Genomic DNA, 21,360 nt, shown 5'->3' with positions numbered 1-21,360 from the left:
GGCCCGGTTCAAAGGCTGGTCCTTCTGGGTCAGCGTTGCCTTTGCTTCCACCAGGCACCCCCGGGGTCCCGGCCCAAGACCTTTTTATGTGCTGGTCTCAGAGCTGGGGCTCTGTCCCCATGTGGCCACGAGAACCCAACCCCCTCGCTCCTGGCATTTGTGTTCTGGGCCCTGATTTTCAGTTATCCAATGATTTTTCTGGGATTTCCCTTATTTTCTTACAGGTTTGGTTAGACATTTATTTTTAGTGTGGATGGTAACATGGCTGGGAATGAAATTTGGCTGAAGGTGCTGGTTTTCAACCCATGTCCCGAGCGAGGGGGGCAGGATGGGGGACACCCGTCTTGCCCACGACTGGAAACTTCCCCACCCTCTTCCCCAGGCCCTTGGCTGCTGAGCAGGAATGTCTGAGATATCAGGCTAATTCCTCGGAATGTTCCAGGTTGGTCCAACCTCCCTCCCCATCCTTCCGCCTGACCTTTTTGGGGCAGCCGGAAAGGAGCTCTCACCCCTTGCCCTGAGAGTTTGTCCCTTGCCCTCCCCAGTCACGCCAGGAGGCCCTGTGGCTGTGGGCGAGCCACACAGCCACCATCTTCTGCCACCACGTTGAGGCCAGGCAGTGTGGCACGGTGGCTAGGAGCAGGGACTTTGTGTTCAGAGGGACCTGGGTTCAAATCCCGATGCTGTTGGTTGACTCTCTGAATCTCCCTTTTGGCCAAAAGTTGCCTGAATAAGTGCCGCCCATAAGGAAACCAAAATTCTTCAACCAGTCCCCAATGAACGGAGATTAGTTCTTTTCCAGTCTTTTGTTAATACAAACAAAAAAGCAGTGAATATCCCGATACTTCGTGATGCACTGAGTAAGGATGAAATCCTGAGGCAGATTTGCTGGGTCAAAAGAATGCAACTTGCAGTTCCAACAGCCATTCTTCCACTGTCATCTGGGAGCTTCTACCTGTTCCCCTGCACACACCTCCCCCCCGCCCCAGCAGCATGTTAGCAGACTTGATTTCTGCCAATCTTATGGGGTTGAGTGTGTCATCGGAGTTTGATCTGCTTTTCTCTGATGCTTGAGATCAAACCCCCCTTTCAAATGCACACAAGGTGCTGGTGTTTCCTTAGCCCCCAAAGCTTTAGGAAGCACCCCGGTGCCCACCACTGTGTGAAACACTGTCAGTGCATCGTCTTTCCGGCTTCAGGGAACCCTGTGCAGGGCCCCGAGTAGCCCCTTTTACAGATGAAGGGGTGCAGGCGCCCTTCCCCAGGCTCACACAGAGCTGGGAGTGGAAGCCACTGGAGCGTACGTCTGCCACCATGACCTTCTAGCTGTCCTTGAGACCAGGGGTTCGTGACCTTCCCCTAGGGCTGCTGCTCTTGCACCCCAGGATGGGACTGAGGTCACAGATGCTCAAGTGGGCTTTCTAGAGACGAGATTCCCTGCAGAGGGAGCTTCCTGCCCTTGGCAGTCCCCGGGGCCTCTCCCTTTTCCTGTTTTGATACCGGCTCAGCCAGGCCCGGAGACAGGGGCATGATGTCTTAATCCTCGAGGCCCGAGCCACAATGGGGGATTCCCCCTCAGCCCCCCCACCTGCCAGCCCCCATCTTCCCCGCACACATGCCTGCTCCACCTTGCTGGCTCGTGAGATGGGGGGCTCCTAAGCCCCAGCACTCTGCCCCAGTGAGGGTGGACCCCACTGGGGGAGCCATGAAGCCCACCCCTACTCCTTCCAGACAGCAAGTAGGGTGGGGACGCCAGTCACCCATCCTGGGCTCAGCCCTGGCTGCCGGGACAGCCCTCGTAAATCAGGGGGCTGAGGGGGTGTCAGAACGGGCCTGTGGAATGTCTGGATGGGGTGGGTGGTGCGTCCTTAACTCCTGAAAGGACAGGTGTGGGGCAGAAGGAGCCAGATCCCAGGACGTGGGGAGATGAGCTGGGGCAGGACATGGGGCCCATTTCCTGGCTGTGGCACCCAGCAGTGATGAGGTTAACCCCCCAGCCCAGGCAGGGGGATAAATTGAGGGCCCCAGGGTGCCCCCACCTCAGGACCTGCCAGCCAAGATGACCACGGGAAGAGCCCTGTTCAGCTGCCTGCTCCTCCTGTCACTGCACCTGGGCCTTGGCGGGTGCCCTGCTGCCCTGGGGTCTCCTGGGGTGCAGGCAGTGGAGGCTGGCGGGCCCCAGAGGCCACAGGTGGTGGGGGAAGCCGCACCTGAGCAGGCACAGCTGGGTAAGAACCCTCCAGAGCCCCCACCCGACTTCCCAGCTCCCCCCACTGCCCTGCCTGCTGCCAGCAGCCCCTTCTCTCCCCTAGGTGCCCGTCGCCCCCATGCCCGCCTGCGCCGAGCCCTGGCCGGCCCATGCCAGCTGTGGAGCCTGACCCTGCCCGTGGCAGAGCTGGGCCTGGGCTATGCCTCAGAGGAGAACATCATCTTCCGCTACTGCGCCGGCAGCTGCCCCCGCGGCGCCCGCACCCAGCACAGTCTGGCGCTGGCTCAGCTGCGGGTGCAGGGCCGGGCCCACGGCGGGCCCTGCTGCTGGCCCACCCGTTACGCCGATGTGGCCTTCCTCGACGACCACAACCGCTGGCAGCTGCTGCCCCAGCTCTCGGCAGCTGCCTGCGGCTGCAGTGGCTAAGGGTACCCCGCCTGGAGCCCCGTGGGGGACCCACAAACCCAGGGGGACTCAGCTTACTTATTTATTGGAGACTTGGATGCAGCAGAGATGGGAAGGGGGGTGGGGGGTTAACTCTCAGTACAATAAATGAAGCAGCTCTGGACCTCGGTGTGCCGTGACTCTGCTGCCACCTTGTCACTAGGTGGGGCGGGCGGGCGAGATCCGGGCTTCCCCTCCGAATTCCAGCTCCGGCAAACAGCCAGCTCCAGGCAGTCTGGTGGTCGATTGTCCAACTTTATTCACCAGGGAGGGAGGGCATGAGGGTCAGCAGGCTGCGGGGGGCTGTCCCGGCTCCCCCCGTCCACCCTCCTCGGGGAGGGAACGGCAGATCACAGAGATGCGTCGGCCCCGGGGAACTCGGCGCGCCCCAAAAAAGGATTCTTCATCCCGAAGAATCTCATGGGAGAAGTCATACCGGGCAGAGCCCCTGCAAGCAAGAGAAAGTGGAGGGTGCAAGCGGATGGGGAGAGGCGACTGTGGTGTCTGCAGTTTGGGGGTCTCAGGGGCTTTGCCGTGAGGACCGAAAGGAGGTGCTCAAGACCCTGGGTGGGTGGGCATCTGGCACATGGGCCTGCATGGTGGGGTGGGGACCCTGGACTGGGCAGTACCTAAGGATGTAGAGGGAGCCTGGCTCCAGCAGCAGTTCCAGCCACTCTTTCGGCTCCTGGGCGTGCACCAGCCGCATGACGCTGGGAGACAGGAGGGACAGGCCGGCGATGGTGGCTCCGCAGAACTGGAGGGGGTGCGGGTGCGGTGGGAGGGTCAGGGCGCCGCCAAGTCCGGCCAGCCCACCCCGCAGCGGGGAGCTCCGAGTCTCTGGCCTCTGCCCACCTTGATGCTGTCCACGTGCGGCTTGACGTAGCCCCGAGGCTCCAGGTCCAGCACGTGCACCGGGGAGAGCAGGGCCTGGCCGGGGCCGAAGGCGGCCGCCCGCACGCGCTGCAGGATGGCCCGACTGGCCTCTGACCAGCGCGACTTCTCCGTCTCCCGGAAGCCGTGGATGGCCTGCGCGGAGGGCTCGGGTCAAGCCGGGAGGCTACTGGGGCGGAACGGGGAAACTGAGGCACGGGAGAGCAGGGGTCTGGGAACTGGGGCTCCAGCACAACCCCTGGCCCCACCCTCAACTCATAACCGTGGTCCCCCCCTCCTCCATCCAGCCCTGGTCTCGGTTCAACTCAATTCCGGACCCTTCCCCAGTGCTGGCCCCGCCTCAAAACTGCAATTGTCAGTCTCCGCCGACAACTTGATCCCACCCTGTCCCCTATCTCCGCCCCCAATCTTTGACACACCCCGAACCCTCATTGCGCCGCACCCCAGCCTGGGTCCGGCCCCAAACACCGCTCAGTTCTAGGGGTGCATGCGGTTCTGGCCTTGCCCTCATTTCCATATTGTCCTCCCCGCCCCCCGGCTTCAAGGCCCCGCCCCGCCAGTAACCACGCCCACTCGGCTGGTCCAGGCCCCGTCCCCAACCGAGGCTCCGCCCTCATCTCAAGCGCTCTAAGTCCTTGCCCCGCTCCACGCCCCTCTCTAGGCCCCGCCCACCAAAGGCCGCCACGCCCCCAACGTCACTGACCATGGTCCTGCCCCGACACACCCCACCGGCCCAGGCCCCGCCCCCGCCGCGGCTCCGCCCCCAGCGCCGCCACCGCACCGCGTCCCAGTGGTCGTATTCGTAGCGGCGGCGGCGCAGCTCGGGCTCCAGTTCGCGGCTCAGCGTCTCCTCCTCGGCCGCGCTCAGGAAGCCGGGGCGCACCACGGCCTCGTCCCGCAGGCGGCTCAGCACAGCCGGGTCCGAGCCCCGCACCCAGCCCGGCCCGGCCAGCGCCCGCAGACCCAGCCACCCGCTCCCGGCCATTGCCGGGAGAGCCGGGTAGTGGATGTGCCGGGGGTCGGGGGAACGCCCCCGCCCAGAGCCATTGGCTGTGGCTGCGCCGGCTCCCTCCAGCTATTGGTTTTCGCCAGAGTCCCGCCTCCCGCCTGACGCTACTGGCTACCGCTCGTTTCGCTTTCTCAAGCTATTGGCTCCCCTTAGAACCCGCCTTCTCTGCAGTGCTATTGGGCGCCATCGTTCGCTATAACTTACGCTATTGGCTGCTCTGCAAGTCCGTCTGAAGCCCACGGCTTTTTTGGAGGTTTGCTATTGGCAGTTGCCCTGCAGACCGTTCGAGCATTGGCAGCCGTAGGTCCTAGTCCCGCCTTTTCTGCCAACAGCCCGCCCTCGTCTCGCTGCAGGGCTGTGTCCCTCAAGTTAGAGGAAAAAGGTCCAAACTCGAAGACCCAGGCCAAAGCATGTAAAGTTGTGGGGGCAGGGCTCGTGGAAGGATTGGGGGTCAAGGCCAAGGTTATAGAACCGGCCAGGGCTAGAGGTTCAGGGTAAAGTCCCGTCCGGCTGGGGTTAAGGGGTCAGGGGGCTGCAGTCAAGGTCACGGTTGTCGGGTGGGGTCAAGACTGCGGAATCCGGGCTTGCAAAGCGAGGCTTCGTCGGTTACCACCCCCTCCCTCGCTCGGATGCAAATTTCCCCCCACAGGCCGGCGGTTCTCCCCGCTCAAAAAAATAAACCATAAAAACCAAAGACCTTTCTTATAGGGATGGATCGGGAACATCACCGTTTTGCAGCCCTTATTGTAATACGAATGGATCTAGCAAGGGTTCTTCTTACGACACAAAAACAAGAGCTAGACTGACCTCATGTGCGTCCCTCCTTAGACAAGTATACAGCACCCACTAGCAGGTCAGTTGCCAAAAAGTGGAACCTAAATCTGATCAGACTTTTCTAGAACTACAATGCCAATTGAGTGGAAATGCAAAGGATGCACTTTAAACAACCCTGTAGGAGGCATGCCTCAAAATCCATGTGGTGGGAGATCAAGTAAATTTCAAGGGTTGGAAAAACATAGAAAGGGGATCCCACAGCGAGACAGACCAATTGCAATGTACTGACCTTATTTGAATCCTGATTTGAACAAACTGAAAATTAAATTGAGATGTTTGAGGAAATCTGAACAGGTAGGATGTTTACCAATATTATGTACCGTCATTCTTTTTAGGTGTGAAAGTGACATTGGGTTGTGGTTTTAAAAGATTCTTTCTCTTTCAGAAATACATGCCAAAATTATTACAGATGAAATAGCTGGGAATTGCTTCAAAATAATCCAGGCTTTGGGGTGGGGGTGGGGGTGGGGTGGGGGACAGGGATGAATCACCATTGGCCGTGAATTAATTGATAACTGTTGCATCAACGCCAGGCTTCACAAACCCATTTTCTCTACTTTTGTATATATTTAGAATTTTCCAGAATGAAAAGTTAAAAATGTAACTGATGACTATATTAAAATAAAGTGCTTCGCATTAAAAAAAAAAAAGATTGACCCAATTCTCCCTTCTCCTATGTCCTCGTGGTATTTCCTCCTCTTTCCAGCAAAATTCCTAGAGATTTAACTCCAGGATCTTCCCTGGAATCCTCTCCGGATCGCTGCAATCTGGCTTTTGGCTCCCACTGCAGGGAAAGCGCCCCTATTTAAGGCTAGCAATGACTCGGCCCCGCCAGATCCAGTAGACAGTTCTCAGTCTGACTGCTGATTTAAGCTCATGTTGCCTAAATTTTTATTTCTAAGCCTGACCCCGGCCTCACTGATCCCTTGGGATGTCTAAGAGGCATATCAGACATCAGATGTCCAATATCGATTCCTGGGCTCCACCCACTCAACCTGCTTCTCTCTAGCGGCTTCCCGATCTCAAGCAATAGCCCTGCATCTTCCTAGCTGCTTTGGGCAAACACCTTGGAGTTCCGGAGATTGCTTTCTCACATCCCCCAGCCTGTCAGCTTTGCCCTTAAAAGCCCAGCAGTGATTTTGCCACATCTTACTCCCTCGGCCAGAGCTGCCCTCACCCTTCATCTGGATTATTCCAAGTCTCCTAACTGGACTCCAGGTTCGTTTTGGCTGGACTTTGCCAGAAGTTAGAGCTATCCTTCCTTTTCATCCCTCCAATCAAAATCTGCAGGGCTGACCTCCCTCCCTCCCAAGACCTCCAAAGCCTTTCCTGACTCAGTCTCCTCCTTCACTCCCCTTTCTGAGTTCTCCTCTCTTATCCTCCTGAACCACCACACTCTAGCCACTGGCCTGCCTCAGGCCCTGTGCACTTGTCATGCCCTCTGCCAGACCTGTTCTTTTCCAAGACACCAACATGGCTCCCTCCGTCCTCCTCCAGGTCTTTGTTAGATGTCACCTTCTCAGCACAGCCACCCCACCTAAAATTATAACACACACAGCCTTCCTTGATTTATTTTTTAACGTACCCCCCAAGAATGTAAGCTCCTGAAAGGCAGGGATTTGGGCGTGTGTTTTCTTTGCCGTATGCCCCCCACCCCTAGGACAGTGCTTGATGCATCGTCTATGCCCAGTAGACGTGTGCTGAAGGAAGGGATGGCCAGTGGCCAAGGTCAATGTGGAAGCAGAATGGGACTAGAAAGCAACACACATGAGCACCCAGGTGGAGCAGCAAGGGAGGGGGCCACAGACAGAAAGCAAAGACAGTGAAGATTTAATTTAAAATCACAGTATCTCAGTGAGGGTGCCCCACCCTTAGGGGCACCCCCAAATCCAAGAGTTCCTCCAGGGGCACCAGGCTCAGGGTCCAGCTCACTGGCGCCTGGCCCCTCAGCTTTCCTCTGGAGGGGGAGGTCTGGCACTTAGGTGCTTGCCCCGGGGGGTGTCTGCCGCCTCCACTGCCGCCGCCGTGGGCTCCTTCTGCACCAGCTCGGGCTCATCCTCCCCGTCCTGGGGAGGGTGGACCAGGACTTTGTCCAAGATGCCAAACTCCTGTGCTTCCATGGGGCTCATGTAGCGGTCCCTCTCCATGGCCGACTCTGGTGGGGGAAGTGTTGCCGCACACAGAGGGTTTAAGAGCAGGCACCTGGAGCCAGAATCACGTCCCCATCCTGCCGCTTCTATCCTCTGCGACTTGGCCTTCCCCTCTCTGTGCCTCAGTTTCCTCACCAGTAAAATACCTATTTCAGTGATTTTCTTTTTCTTGATGTATAATATCCACCCAGGAAAGGGCACTGATTGTAAGTGTACTGGATGATGAATTTTCAGACCAAACATCCAGATCAAGAAACGGGAACACAGCCAGACCCCCAGAAGCAACCCACAGGCCCACCCTTCCAGCCACTAAGCACTCCCAAGAGTAACCACTGGCCCAACGGCCCAAGTTAGCCGTGCCTGTCTCTGTAATTGAAATACACGCAATTAAGAGTATCTGCTCTTCTCTGGGCTCGACATCGTGTTTGACAGCTCCACCCACGTGGCTGTGTGTGGTTGGGGCCATCTGCTCTCACTGCTGGAGAATATTCTACCACGGGACTAAAGCATGACGAATGAGCTCCTTTCCCTATGGGTGGGCACCCAGGGACTTATACCAATAAGACTGTCACAGCACTCGTGTGTGTGACTTTGTGGAACAGGAGCACTCAGTTCTCTAGGTCACAGATGTAGAGCAGGGAATCGCAGGCACTTTTGGCATGTTTAGCCTTAGCTCATACATTCCGCACTCCCACCCGCAGCAGACAAGCATTCCGGTTGCTCTACCTCCTTGCTGGTGTTTGCCTTTCCCTAGTGACTAGTGATGTCAGGGGTCTTTCTTATGCTGATTTGCTGATTGGCTATTTGGAGTCTTCTTTTTGGGAGACCCTGGGTAGACCTTTTGACCCATTTCAGTGCCGTTTTGGTGAGGATTCAGTAAATTGATATTTTTAAAGTGCTTAGAACAGTGGTTCTCACCTAGGGGACACATGGCGACGTCCAGGGGCATTTTTGGTTGTCATGACTTGTGTGGGGGGTAGTGCCCCTGGCATCGAGTGGGGGAACCCAGGGAGGCTGCTCAACACCCTCCAGGGCCCAGGACACCCCATAACTAAGAATGATCTGGCCCCAATGTCAACAGTGCTGAAGCTGAGAAGCGTGAGTTTAGGACAGTGCCGGGAACCCACCCGTGTGTTAAATAAAGGGGAGCAGGGCAGCTGGGGGTCCGTCAGGATGGTGGGGGCTGGTGGACACTCACCGATCACCTGCAGGCTCTGTTTGGTGTGTTTGGCATAGATGCTGTAGAGTTGCTTCTTCAGTTTCATGATCTCCTCAGCCTGGATGGCGATGTCTGTGGCTTGGCCCTGCAGGGTGGCGACCCCAAGGGAAGTAAAAGGACAGAGGCTGGAGTCAGGGTCAGTGTCAGCCCCTGGAGGGGAGACTGCTCCAGACTTCAGGTTTCCAGCTTTCAGGACAGCGTCCTTTGTCCTTGCACTTCATCCCACCCCCAGGAAGGCTTGCTGCTACCCGCACCTGACATCCCCCTCCCCAGTCGTCCCCCGACTCCCCACAAGCCAGAACCCCCTCTCTGCCCCTGGCACTCACCCGGGCACCCCCGGAGGGCTGGTGGATCATGATGCGGGAGTTGGGGAGCGAGTGGCGCATGCCCGGGGAGCCAGCAGCGAGGAGGAGGGAGCCCATGCTGGCGGCCTGGCCCACGCACCATGTGCAGATGGGGTTCAGGATGTACTGCATCGTGTCGTAGATGGCCAGGCCCGAGGTCACCACGCCGCCTGCGGATGGGGCGGGAGGGGCTGGGTCAGCAGCTCCCACCATTTCCTCCCTACCCAACTCGGCCATGCACCGGCCCCTGGGTCGGGCTGGGGCAGAGGCAGCCTTTTAAAGGAGGGGTCCTAAATGCAAACATGGGCCACTCTGATCAGCTGGGAGCAAAAAGAGAGCCTGGGACCCAGCGTCAGCTCCAGCTGACTGTTGCAATGAGTGTATATGGGCCCAGGGAGACCCAGACCTACCAAATTTTCAAGAGAAACTAGTAATCAGGAGGGTGTGGCGGTTAAGAACACAGGCTGTGTTGTACCCCAATGCTCAGAGCTACACTGTTCAAAGCAGCCCAAATGTGGAAACAACCCACGTGTCTTTCAACAGATGAGTCGGTCAACAAAACCCATCCAATTGCATATCATTCTGCCTGAAAAAGAAATGAATTTCTGATACATAAAACAACATGGATAAACCCAGAAGACATCAGGCTGAGTGAAAGAAGACAGACACAGACAGACAACTATTGCACGATCCCACTTCTAGAAAATATCCAGAATAAGCAAATTCATAGAAATAGGGAGAAGAGTAGAGGATACTGGGGTGGGGGGAGGGGGAGTTATGGTGTAAGGGCTGCAGAGTTTCTATTTGGGGTGATGAAACAGTTTTGATTATGGAGGGGGGAATGCTAGCAAAACACAGCAAATGTTAATTAAGACCAATGAAGTGTATGCTTAAAAGTGATTAAAATGGGATATTTTGTGTTGTACACATGTTGCTACAATAAAAACTAAAAAAAAAAAAAGCAATAACACAGGTTCTGGAGCCAGTGAGCCTGGGTATGAACCCTGGCTGGGCAATTTATCATCTGCATGGACCAGGGTTTCTCCACATATGTTGGAGATAATTAAATAGGACCTACCACATACATTAGTTAAATACATATAAAGTGCTTACGAAATGCCTGGCATTGTAAGTTCTTAATCAAGACAAGTTAATATCTTTTGGGGGAGGGTGGAGAATCTATCAATTTTGAAATGTTGACAATGGCACCAAATTTGTTAAAAAAAAAAAAAAAGAAAAGAAAAGCTATATTTGGATGAAAGAGGTCATATTCTGGGGGATGAATCCAGCTGCCAGTTTGGGATACCAGACTTAACGTAAGGAACAGGCACCTTTGGGCAGTTTTGAGGCACCTTTGGGATACTGAAGAAAGCAGGGAGAGAACATCATGCCACCATTTTCAAGGGTTCCTGGAAGCCCCCTCCTGGCCCCTGCCTCCCTGACATGCCGCGAGTCACCAGCTGCAGGTGCCCCCTGAGACCGGCCCCTGGTACCCTGTGCTCACCAGGGCTGTTGATGTACATGTGGATGGGTTTCTTGTTGCTCTCCGACTGCAGGAAGAGGAGCTGCGCGATAACCAGGCTGGCAAGGCTGTCGTCGATCTGCAAGGGGGATGGCGGGGTGTCCCCGGATTGGGGTGGGGCGCAGGCTTAGGGGAGGGCACCCCAGGGGACTGGGGATGGATCGGGGAGCCAGAGCCCGAATAAGAAGGGTCCCGTAGAATTCAAGACCCAAGAGGGGATGGTGGGAACCCAGGGACAGGAAAGAGGGGAGTCCGACGGCTGGGGAGAGGGGAGACTCAGCTGGGGGGAAAGGGATGTGGAGGGGTGAGGGAGGTAGTCAGAGTTCAGGAAGGGGGGAGCAGAGGGCTTGGGGAAGGGATGCAGGAAGGGGGCCAGAGGGGAGCTAGGGCCCAGCAAGCGGGGTGTCAGAGAATGAAGGAGGGGTCTCAGAGGAACAGGGGAGAGGGTTGGGCCCAGAATGAGGCCTGGAGAGGAAAGTCAAGAGGCTCTGGGGGGCCCGGGAAGGAGGACAGATAGGGTCGGGGTCGGTGCAGCCGAGGATCCGGGCGCGGGGCACTCACGGGACCCATGACGCACACGATTCGCTCCCGCAGCAGCCGCGAGTAGATGTCATAAGCGCGCTCGCCTCGACCCTGGGGGCGAAAGTTCGGGGTAAGGGTCGGGGGCGGGGAACTAGCAGCGCCCCCAAGCAACGAGTCTCCGGCGCGTGTCCCCGCCCGGCCTCCGTACCGTCTGCTCCACCACGATGGGAATGAGCGGGAGAGCCCGGGCCGCCGTCGCGTGCAGGCTCCGCTGCGGGGCCAGGCGCGTCTCCGGGATCCGCTGGGGCGGCCGCTGCGGCGGGGAGAAGCTCGCGGCGAGGAGAGGCCCCAGCGCGGGGCACTTGCCTGCTGCCACCCGGGGCCCCCCCACTAATACGCCGGGCCACATTCCGCCGCACACTTACGTCTCCGCTTCCGTCCGCTGGCGGAACTACAACTCCCGGCGTGCCTCGCGACTACGGAGCTCGCGTACTAGGCCGCCCACTTCCGGGTAGCTAGGTGGGCTTGGTTAGGGGGCGGGGCGCGGCCGGGGACGCAGCCTGAAGGGGCGGAGCCAGAGGGGACCCGGTAGCGGGCCCGGAGGCGAGGCAGGAGGAGCCGCGGAGCCCGAGAAAGTTGGGAGCCACTAGTTCGGGTCCCCTTGCCGATGAATTCGTCCTAGTGTTAGATTTCTCACTCGTTTTTTGTTTTTTTGGTTTTTTTTTTCCCAAATCCGCCCCAGTGTGCCCACACCTGATCTTGGAAGTGGAGCCCAGTGAGGAGTCAGGCTAGGCCTTGGTCTAGGAAAGCTTTCAGCCTGATGGGGCCAACTTTGATTCTGATCTTCCCAGCTACCTATGGCCACGTTGGGGACCGAGGGAGGGACCCCAGGCTGTGATAGCCCAGGGATGGATGTTGTGGACTCTGCCTGGGTCGTTGGTCTGGGCAGACTTCCTAGGAGGAGTGGGTTCTGGGAGGTGGGTTTTGAAGGATGGGTAGGAGTTTATTAGGTGGGGAAAGGCATTCCTGGGCAGAAAGAAGAGAATAGACTAAGGTGCAGAAGTCGGAAGATTCCTGGTAACAGTTGGGACTTCGCCTTTTCTCCCAAGATCTTCTCAAGATGGATTTGATTCTTTTATCTTTTGCCTCAAATGTCACCTCAGAGTTGTCCCTCACTTTGTCCCCTGAGCCTAGATGGGTGCCTGGCACACAAAACAGATGTTCATCAAATACACGCTGAACCAAGGGATGGAAGGGTGATAAAGTGGGAAGGTTAAGAATGGAGGGCTTTGAATGCAGCGCAGTGCTGTCTTGCTCTGTGATCTTGGGCTCACTGTTTACCCTCTCTGAACATGAAGTTCCTCCTCTGGAAGACACTGATGATCACATCTCACAGGGAAGGATTCAACAACACCTGCTGCTAAGGCAGCATAGTGAAGATACCTAGGTACAAATCTCAGATCCTCTACTTACTAGTTGTGTGCCCCGAGCCTCAGTTTCCCCATCTGGAAAATGGGAATAATGATAACCACTTACCTCCTAGGGTTAAGTGTAAGGTCCTCAAAAAACAGGGCCAGGAATGTGTAAGTGCTCAATTTGTTCTGGTTACTCATTTGTTAGATCAGCAACCATGGGGTCTGATGAGGGTCCATTTGAAGTGGGTTTTGAAGTATAAATTCACCAAGCAGAAACTAAGTGCTGCACTGTCAACTTGATGCCGGGGACCCTGTGTGCCTTTTATGGGTTCCCAGTCTGATGAGGAGATAGAACCAGAGGCAGACACTCCCAGCCTAATGGGCTCAGGGACAGGACAGAAGGAAGGACATGCAGGTGGGAAGATTTGGAGGAGTACTTGAGGGTACAGCCACTCCAGGCAGAAAGCTCGCAGGGAGACAAGTGTGCTTGACCAAGCATGGCCTCAGTGGGGCAGCCAGCATCTTAGCGCAGGGAGTGGTGCTCAGGGGTTTGGAAACATACGTTTATTTTCCCTTAGGCAACCGAGGAGGTGGGTGGACAGCACGGCTGTCCCAGTTTCTGCTCTGAGTCAGGCCTCCACTGCCTCCAAGGAGTCTGCCAGCAACATGGGTGGGTGGCCCTGTCTGGTCAGTTCCCGCCCTGCTGGGACACCAGCTCCCAACTCCCCCCCTGCCCTCCATGCCTCAGATGTGGAGTCATCCTTGGCTTCCTACCAGCCTCCTATCAGGTTTCCCAGCGTCACCCCTGTCCCCACGCCCTGCCATTTCTTCTTCATTCAGCAACCTGAGTGATCCATTTAAAATCTAACTTGAACCGAGTCCCTCCCCTGTGTGGTCTCCCATCCCTTCTGCAGCCTTTTTCCTTCATCTCGTTTCTCCCTCCTCCTCCTCCTCCTGGCTCTGCTTGGCACACTCCTGAGTATATGCCCCCTTTCCAACCTGTAAGTCTCAGTTCACCGGTCACCTCCTAAAGAAACCTGCCCTGACCCCAATGGCTAGTTGCCCAGCCACGTTCTAGACCATTTTTTAAAATTCAATTTTATTGAGATATATCCACATACCATACAATCATCCACGGTGTACAGTCAGTTGTTCACAGTACCATCATATAGTTGTGCTTCGTCACAACAATCAATTTTTGAACATTTTCATTACTCCAAAAAGAATAAAAATAAGAATAAAATTAAAAGTAAAAAAGAACACCTGAAACATCCCATCCCCCCATCCCACCCTATTTTTCACTTAATTTTTGTCCTCATTTTTCTACTCATCTGTCCGTATACTGGATAAAGGGAGTGGGAGCCACAATGTTTTCACAATCACACAGTCACACCATAAAAGCCATATAGTTATGCAGTCATCTTTAAGAATCAAGGCTACTGGGTTGCACAGTTCAACAGTTTCAGGTATTTCCTTCTAGCTATTCCAATCACTAAAAACTACAAAGGGATATCTATATAGTGCATAAGAATGCCCTCCAGAGGGACCTCTCCACATTGTAGACCATTTGCCTTATTTCATGGTCTTCCCCCATTACCACTGTCAAAACCATTCAATTAATTCCTTTGTTTGCCTTCTTACTGCCTGTAGAATGGGAGATCCCTGAGGACAGAGTTCTGCCTTCTTGCTCACCTCTGTGTGTCGGGATCACAAGGAGAAATGTATCATCAGTGGTGTCCGAGTGTGCAAAAATACATCAAAATGAATACATCAAAAAATAAATCAAAATGACACTTTGTGCAGTGTCTCCCAATAGTTTCCATTCGATTATATCCTATTGGAGTCTATGTCATGAAAATGAGGAATTCATTTCATGGTGACATTCTGGGCCAGATAATTCTTTGTTGAGGTGGGGGGTGGGGCTGATGGAGGAATTTTGGGGTGTTGAGAAGCTTCCCTGCCTCCACCTGCTAAATGCCACTTGCATCCCACCCCCACCCACCCCCAAGCCCCAGTCATGACAACCAAAAATGCGTCAGACCTTACTGAGTGTCCCGGGAGGGGCTAAACTGAAACCACTGGTTTACATTAAAGTGGGTAGTGACCTGTAATTTGGAGGAAAAAAAAAAAAAAAGCTACCTTTGAACAGAGCCTGGTGCATTGTAGGCTGTTAATAATATTTGATATTGGTCTTACCCCAAACATTGTTTGCTTTTGTAGCCTCAGCTCTTAACACTTAGTGGATGCTCAGTAAGTTCTGAATAAATGAATGAATGAATGAATGAATAGATGGATGGATGGATGGATGAATTACTGAGTGGATATCTTGGCTCTCAGCTGCAAATCTGCCTGTCCTACTGGTCTTACATAATCACTCCGTGATCGGAGAGCATCTCTGATCCCTATTACCTTCTCTGGAATGAATGCAAAACTGGCCTAAGGCATTGTTAGAAACTGGAATTCAGAAAAGGAAAAGGAAACACCCAGTGCTGAACATATCATGGATACTCCCAGATGCAGAGGCAATTACGCCTGTCATCTGCTCACGGATGTTGCTTCAACTTTTCTGGAAGCTAAATTTGACACTATGTCCCCAACTTTCAAATTTGCAGGGCCCACACCTCGATGCTCATTCTTCAGAAATGATCAGCACTGTGAGCTCAGGTTTTGGCCATGAGGTTGTTAGTAGAATTGCTTATCTACCTGTTTCAGTTAGCTATTGCTGCCATCACAAACCACCCTGTACTTACGGGTTAAAGCAACCGCAGTATTCTTTCTCACAACATTGGAGGTGGCTCAGCTGAGTGATTTGCTGGGGGCTGGTGGTGGCTGGAATGCCCACAATGCGTGATGATTCTTCACTCACATGTCCGGAGCTTCAACTGGGCTGGTCGGAACAATGATATCTATTTTTTAACTTTTAATTTTGAAAGAACTTCCAAATTACAGGAAAGTTGCAAAAATAATAACAAAAATAAAACATATAAGCTTCAGTGGCAGAGAGATTCCAAAAGGAGCCGAGAGGTCACTCTGGTGGGCACTCTTATGCACACTTCAGACAACCCTTTTTAGGTTCTAAAGAATTGGGGTAGCTGGTGGTGGATACCTGAAACTATCAAACTACAACCCAGAACCCATGAATCTCGAAGACATTTGTATAAAAATGTAGCTTATGAGGGGTGACAATGGGACTGGGAAAGCCATAAGGACCACACTCCACTTTGTCTAGTTTAGGGATGGATGAGTAGAAAAATAGGGGAAGGAAACAAACAGACAAAGGTACCCAGTGTTCTTTTTTACTTCAATTGCTCTTTTTCACTCTAATTATTATTCTTGTTATTTTTGTGTGTGTGCTGGTGAAGGTGTCAGGGATTGATTTGGGTGATGAATGTACCACTATGTAATGGTACTGTAAACAATCGAAAGTACGATTTGTTTTGTATGACTGCGTGGTATGTGAATATATCTCAATAAAATGAAGATTAAAAAAAAATTTAAAAAAAATAATAAAACATAGAACTCCAACATGCCCCCCCCCACCATCCAGATACACAGATTTACCAACTATTAGCATTCTGACACATTTGATGTTTCATTCCATCAATCCATCCATCCATCCATCCATATCTATCTATTGTGGAAATATTTGCGAGTCCATCACATCCAGCACACTCCTTAAACACATAACATTTGTGTGTACATTTCCTAGAAACAGGGACAGTTGTTTAGGTAGCTACCTTAAGTAAAGCTGTCAAGGTCAAGAAATGTAACATCAACATAAAGCAGAGAAGTCTCTATTCCAACTTTTTCAATTGTCCCAGTAGTGTTCTTCGGGCATTTTCTCCTACATTTTTAGTTGTAGTCCATCATCATGGCTTGCATTTAATTGTCCTTGTCTCTTTAAGTCTCTCCCCACCCCACCCAGCCAACACATACACAGAATAAAATCCCCTACCTCAACCACTCATCATACCACTTAGTGGCGCTATTCACATTCACAATATTGGAAGAACTGCGATTGCTCTGTAACAAACCACCCCTAAACTTAGGACTTAGCCACTGTTGGTTATTTTTCTTCACAATTCTGCACTCTGGACCAGGCACAGCCGAGTTGATTTTCCGGGGCTGGAGCATCCACAATGGATATTCTTCACTCACATGTCAGGAGTTGCAGCTGGGGGCATCTCTCTCTCTCTCCATGTGGCCACTTGAACTGCCTCACAGTATGGAGGTCTTTAAGGAACCATAATTCTTACACAGCAAGTGACTTCCAAGAGAGAGGAAGCTAAAGCTCCCTGTCTAATTAAAGAATGAAGGCTTGGACTGGAAGTCACCCAAGTTCAAGGGGAGCAAAAGGGGAAATGGACTCTTTAAAAAAAAAACTCTGCTTTGCCTCAGTTTCTTTCTCAAAGAGTTTTATTGTTGTAATATATATATATCACAATAGTTCCCATTTAAACCACTTTCAAGTATACAATTCTTTGCTGTTAGTTGTATTCGTGATGCTTTGGCAGCAAGCCACCATCTATTATTTCCATCAACCCAAACAGAAACTTGGTAACCGGTAAAAAGTAACTCTCCATTGCCATCACCCACCCCAGCAAATTGTAACCTGTAATCTAGTTTCTGTCTCAATTTGCTTATTCTAGTTTTTTTAAAAATTATTTTTAAGTTATTTTTATAGCAGTTGTAGGTTTACAGAAAAATCATGCAGACAGTACAGTTCCCATATATCCCTCTCCCATTTTCCCCATTATTAATGTTTTGCATCAATGTGATACCTTTGTTACAATTGAGAACCAGTATTATTATAATTATTATATTATATTGTAATCTTATTATTGACCAAATCCATAGTTTGCATCAGTAGTCTTTGTGTTGTCCAGTTCTGTGTTTTCTAAAAATGTGTTATTGTCGTAACATATCTGTAACATGATATTTCCTATTTTAATTCTTCAAGTATACAATTCAATGGTGTCAATTACATTCACAATGTTGTGCTACCATCACTACTATCCATTACCAAAAACTTTTCATCGCCTCTGACAGAAACAGTAAGCAATAACTCCCCACTTCCCACCCCAGCCCAGCCTGGTAATCAGGATTCTAATTAGTCATTCTTTTTGATGGCTGCATAATATTCCATTAGATAGATGACCCAATATTTATGTAACCAATCTCTTGTTGATGAATGTTTTCGTTGTCATGAAAGCCTTGTTTGTTCTTGTTTTATCAGATTTGTGTTTTCAAGAGACTCCTTTAACTTGGCAAGCCTCAGGGCTTCGTCTCTGAAATCTTTTTTATCCACACCCATTCGTAATCTCATCTGCTCTCATGACTTTAAATACATCTGCTCCTTGATGTCTCTCAGGTGTGCCTCCCACCCCACCCCAGATGTTTCTCCCAAATTCACGGCTGCATTCCTCACATGTCTAATTAGGCACCCCAAAATTAACATGTCTGAAAAGAATTACTGATCTTATCCTCTAGCCTTACCCATCCCTCCTTATTCCCATCTCAGTAAGTGGCTTCTCCATCCTTCCATTTGCTCATGCTAACAATCTAGGAGTTATCCTTGATTTCTCTCTTCTCTTAATTAATTTTTAAAATTAATCTTTTTTAAGATTTTCAAAAATGTACAGATACTCTATACCCACCAAGCCACAGCGCCCCTTTTCTTCTCCCCTCATCCCCTGGTGACCTGTCATCCTCTTTCTGTCTCTACAAATTTGCTATTTCTAAATACGTCATATGTGTGAAATCATATGGTATTTTCCTTATGTGTCTTCCTTATTTCACTCTGCATAATGTTTTCAAGGTTCATCCACATTGCAGCACATCTCAGAACTTCATTCCCTCTTACAGCCTAATAATATTCCATTGTGTGGATGGACCACATCTTGTTTGTCCATTCATTCGGGGAGGGACACCTGAGATGCGTCATCTTTTAACTCTTGAGAATATTACTGGGATGATCTTTGGTGTACAGATATACCTTGGGATATCACGGGTTCAGTCCCAGACCACTGCAAAAAAGTGAATATCACAATAAAACCAGTCACATGAGATTTTTGGTTTCCCATACTAAAGTTATGTTTACACTATACTGTATCTGCTAAGTGTGCAATAGCATTATGTCTAAAAAATGCATATACCTTAATTTAAATACACTTCATTGCTAAAAATTCCTAACCATCATCTGAGCCTTCAGCGACTTATATTATTTTTGTTGGTGGAGGGTCTTGCCTCAATGTTTATGACTGCTGATTGAGCAGGGTGGTGTTTGCTGAGGGTTGAGGTAGCTGTGGCAATTTCTTAAAATAAGACAACAATGAAGTTTGCTTTATCAGTGGACTCTTCCTTTTATGAAAGATTTCTCTGTAGCATGGGATGCTGTTTGATAGCATTTTACCCGTGGTAGAACTTCTTTCAGAATTGGAGTCAATCCTCGCAAACTCTTGCCACTGCTTTATCAGTTAAGTTGATGGAATATTCTAAATCCTTTGTTGTCATTTCAGTAATGTTCATAGCATGTTCACCAGGCATAGATTCCATCTCAAGAAGTCACTTGCTTTGCTCATCTGTAAGAAGCAATTCCTCGTCCGTTAAAGTTTTACCATGATATTATAGCAATTCGGTCACATCTTCAGACTCCACTTCTAATTCTAGTTCCTCGCCATTTCCACCATATCTGAAGTTCCTTCCTCCACTGAAGTCTTGAACCCCTCAACATCATCCATGAAGGTTTGGAATCAGCTTCTTCCAAACTTCTGTTAATGTTGGTATTTTGACTTCCCATGACTCATGAATGTTCTTTTTTTTTTTTTTTTTTTTTTTTTAATCATCATTTTATTGAGATATATTCACATACCACGCAGTCATACAAAATAAATTGTACTTTCGATTGTTTACAGTACCATTACATAGTTGTACATTCATCACCTAAATCAATCCCTGACACCTTCATTAGCACACACACAAAAATAACAAGAATAATAATTAGAGTGAAAAAGAGCAATTGAAGTAAAAAAGAACACTGGGTACCTTTGTCTGTTTGTTTCCTTCCCCTATTTTTCTACGCATCCATCCATAAACTAGACAAAGTGGTGTTTGGTCCTTATGGCTTTCCCAATCCCATTGTCACCCCTCATAAGCTACATTTTTATACAACTGTCTTCGAGATTCATGGGTTCTGGGTTGTAGTTTGATAGTTTCAAGTATCCACCACCAGCTACCCCAATTCTTTAGAACCTAAAAAGGGTTGTCTAATGTGTGCATAAGAGTGCCCACCAGAGTGACCTCTCGGCTCCTTTTGGAATCTCTCTGCCACTGAAGCTTATTTCATTTCCTTTCACATCCCCCTTTTGGTCAAGAAGATGTTCTCCGTCCCACGGTGCCAGGTCTACATTCCTCCCTGGGAGTCATATTCCACATTGCCAGGGAGATTCATTCCCCTGGGTGTCTGATCCCACGTAGGGGGGAGGGCAGTGATTTCACCTTTCAAGTTGGCTTAGCCAGAGAGAGAGGGCCACATCTGAGCAACAAAGAGGCAATGAATGTTCTTTTTTAAAAAAATTCAATTTTATTGATATATTCATATACCATTCATTCATCCATGGTGTACAGTCAATTATTCATAGTACCAATATATACTTGTGCATTCATCACCACAATTAATTTTTTTCAAATCAATTTTTGAACATTTTCATTACCACACACAAAAAAGAATAAGAATAAAAGTTAAAGTAAAAAAAAAAGAACACCCAAAACATCCCATACTCCCCATCCCTCCCTATTATTCGTTTACTTTTTGTCCTCATTTGTATATTCATCTGTCCATACACTGGATAAAGGAAGTGGGAGCCACAAAGTTTTCAGTCGCATGGTTACATTGTGTAAGTTATGCAGTTATGCAATTGTCTTCAAGAATAAAGGCTACTGGGTTGCAATTCAACAGTTTCAGCTATTTCCTTCTCGCTATTCCATTAAACTAAAAACTAAAATGGGATATCTATATAATGCATAAGAATAACCTGCAGAATGACCTCTTGACTCTATTTGAGATCTCTCAACCACCAAAACTTTATTTTGTTTCATTTTTCTTCCCCCTTTTGGTCCAAGAAGGCTTTCTCAATCCCACGATGCCAGGGCCAAGCTAATTCCCACAAGTCATGTCCCACATTGCCAGGGAGATTTACAGCCCTGGGAGTCATGTCCCATTTATGGGGGAGGGCAGTGAGTTTACCTGCCAAGTTGGCTTAAAGAGAGAGGCCACATCTGAGCAACAAAAGAAGTTCTCTGGGGGTGACTCTCAGGAGCAATTAAAAGTAGGCTTAGCCTCTCCTTTGCAGTAACAAACTTCATAAGAGCAAGCCCCAAGATCAAGGGCTCAGCCTTCTAAATTGGTAGCCCCCAATGCTTGTGACAGTATCATTAATTCCCCAGGTGGGGAAATTTAATATTTCCATATTTCCCTCCCAGTCCCTCAAGGGGACTTTGCAAATACATTTTTATTCTCTGCCCAAATCACTCTGGGATATATTGGGGCTTCACACTAACCTGTACAAACCAACTAGATTTTACTCCCTATTCAGTGTTCCATGTAATTATGTTGTTTGAATAAACTGACCATGCAAGTTAAATTATATAGTGTGTTACAAAAAAATACAGATTTTGCACCTAATAAACATCTCTTCCTTTGGTCTCACACAGAAGTTGAAGTTTTAAAAACACCATCAATGCATCCTTTACCCTTTAGCCTAATTTACCTTAATCCTAACCAAGTCCATTTCATTCATATC

The 21,360-nt window shown here is 50.4% G+C and overlaps 3 protein-coding genes across 4 annotated transcripts; 1 reads left to right on the top strand and 2 right to left on the bottom strand.

Annotated features, from left to right (window-relative positions):
- Positions 1 to 1,936: 1,936 nt before the first annotated feature.
- On the top strand, positions 1,937 to 2,719 carry PSPN (persephin). Its single transcript, XM_037824245.1, has one exon. The coding sequence runs from the start codon at positions 2,060 to 2,062 to the stop codon at positions 2,633 to 2,635; it is 576 nt and encodes a 191-aa protein (XP_037680173.1). The 5' UTR covers positions 1,937 to 2,059; the 3' UTR covers positions 2,636 to 2,719.
- Positions 2,684 to 4,579, bottom strand: ALKBH7 (alkB homolog 7). Of its 2 annotated transcripts, none has more exons than XM_037824243.1 (4): positions 4,326 to 4,579; positions 3,506 to 3,679; positions 3,283 to 3,407; positions 2,684 to 2,907 (listed from the first exon to the last, which is right to left on the bottom strand). In XM_037824243.1, exons 1-4 carry the CDS (start codon positions 4,527 to 4,529, stop codon positions 2,697 to 2,699), a joined length of 714 nt encoding a protein of 237 aa, XP_037680171.1. In that variant the 5' UTR covers positions 4,530 to 4,579; the 3' UTR covers positions 2,684 to 2,696. The 2 variants fall into 2 exon arrangements, with proteins under 2 accessions (XP_037680171.1, XP_037680172.1); XM_037824244.1 differs by having other exon boundaries at positions 2,767 to 3,101; positions 4,326 to 4,572.
- A 2,621-nt stretch (positions 4,580 to 7,200) lies between these two features.
- On the bottom strand, positions 7,201 to 11,591 carry LOC119525463 (caseinolytic mitochondrial matrix peptidase proteolytic subunit). The gene is made up of 6 exons (XM_037824241.1): positions 11,353 to 11,591; positions 11,184 to 11,255; positions 10,605 to 10,701; positions 9,083 to 9,270; positions 8,736 to 8,841; positions 7,201 to 7,542 (listed from the first exon to the last, which is right to left on the bottom strand). Exons 1-6 carry the CDS (start codon positions 11,551 to 11,553, stop codon positions 7,334 to 7,336), a joined length of 873 nt encoding a protein of 290 aa, XP_037680169.1. The 5' UTR covers positions 11,554 to 11,591; the 3' UTR covers positions 7,201 to 7,333.
- Positions 11,592 to 21,360: the final 9,769 nt, after the last annotated feature.

The sequence above is a fragment of the Choloepus didactylus genome, assembly GCF_015220235.1.
Source record: "Choloepus didactylus isolate mChoDid1 chromosome 25 unlocalized genomic scaffold, mChoDid1.pri SUPER_25_unloc1, whole genome shotgun sequence".
Taxonomy (NCBI): domain Eukaryota; kingdom Metazoa; phylum Chordata; class Mammalia; order Pilosa; family Megalonychidae; genus Choloepus; species Choloepus didactylus.
The sequence above is the reverse complement of the archived record's forward strand: the minus strand, read 5'-3'. Positions and strand labels throughout refer to the sequence as shown.

Bases quoted from the DNA above. Each gene is read 5' to 3' on its own strand.
- PSPN (XM_037824245.1), top strand. From the start codon at position 2,060: ATGACCACGGGAAGAGCCCTGTTCAGCTGCCTGCTCCTCCTGTCACTG.
- ALKBH7 (XM_037824243.1), bottom strand. From the start codon at position 4,529: ATGGCCGGGAGCGGGTGGCTGGGTCTGCGGGCGCTGGCCGGGCCGGGC. The intron at 3,680-4,325 runs GTGCGGTGGCGG...CCCTCCGCGCAG, and splicing joins AATACGACCACTGGGACGCG to GCCATCCACGGCTTCCGGGA. The intron at 2,908-3,282 runs GTACTGCCCAGT...TGGTGAATAAAG, and splicing joins GGCTCCCTCTACATCCTTAG to TTGGACAATCGACCACCAGA.
- LOC119525463 (XM_037824241.1), bottom strand. From the start codon at position 11,553: ATGTGGCCCGGCGTATTAGTGGGGGGGCCCCGGGTGGCAGCAGGCAAG. The intron at 11,256-11,352 runs GTACGGAGGCCG...TTTCGCCCCCAG, and splicing joins CCATCGTGGTGGAGCAGACG to GGTCGAGGCGAGCGCGCTTA. The intron at 7,543-8,735 runs GTGAGTGTCCAC...TTCCCCCACCAG, and splicing joins ACAGAGCCTGCAGGTGATCG to AGTCGGCCATGGAGAGGGAC.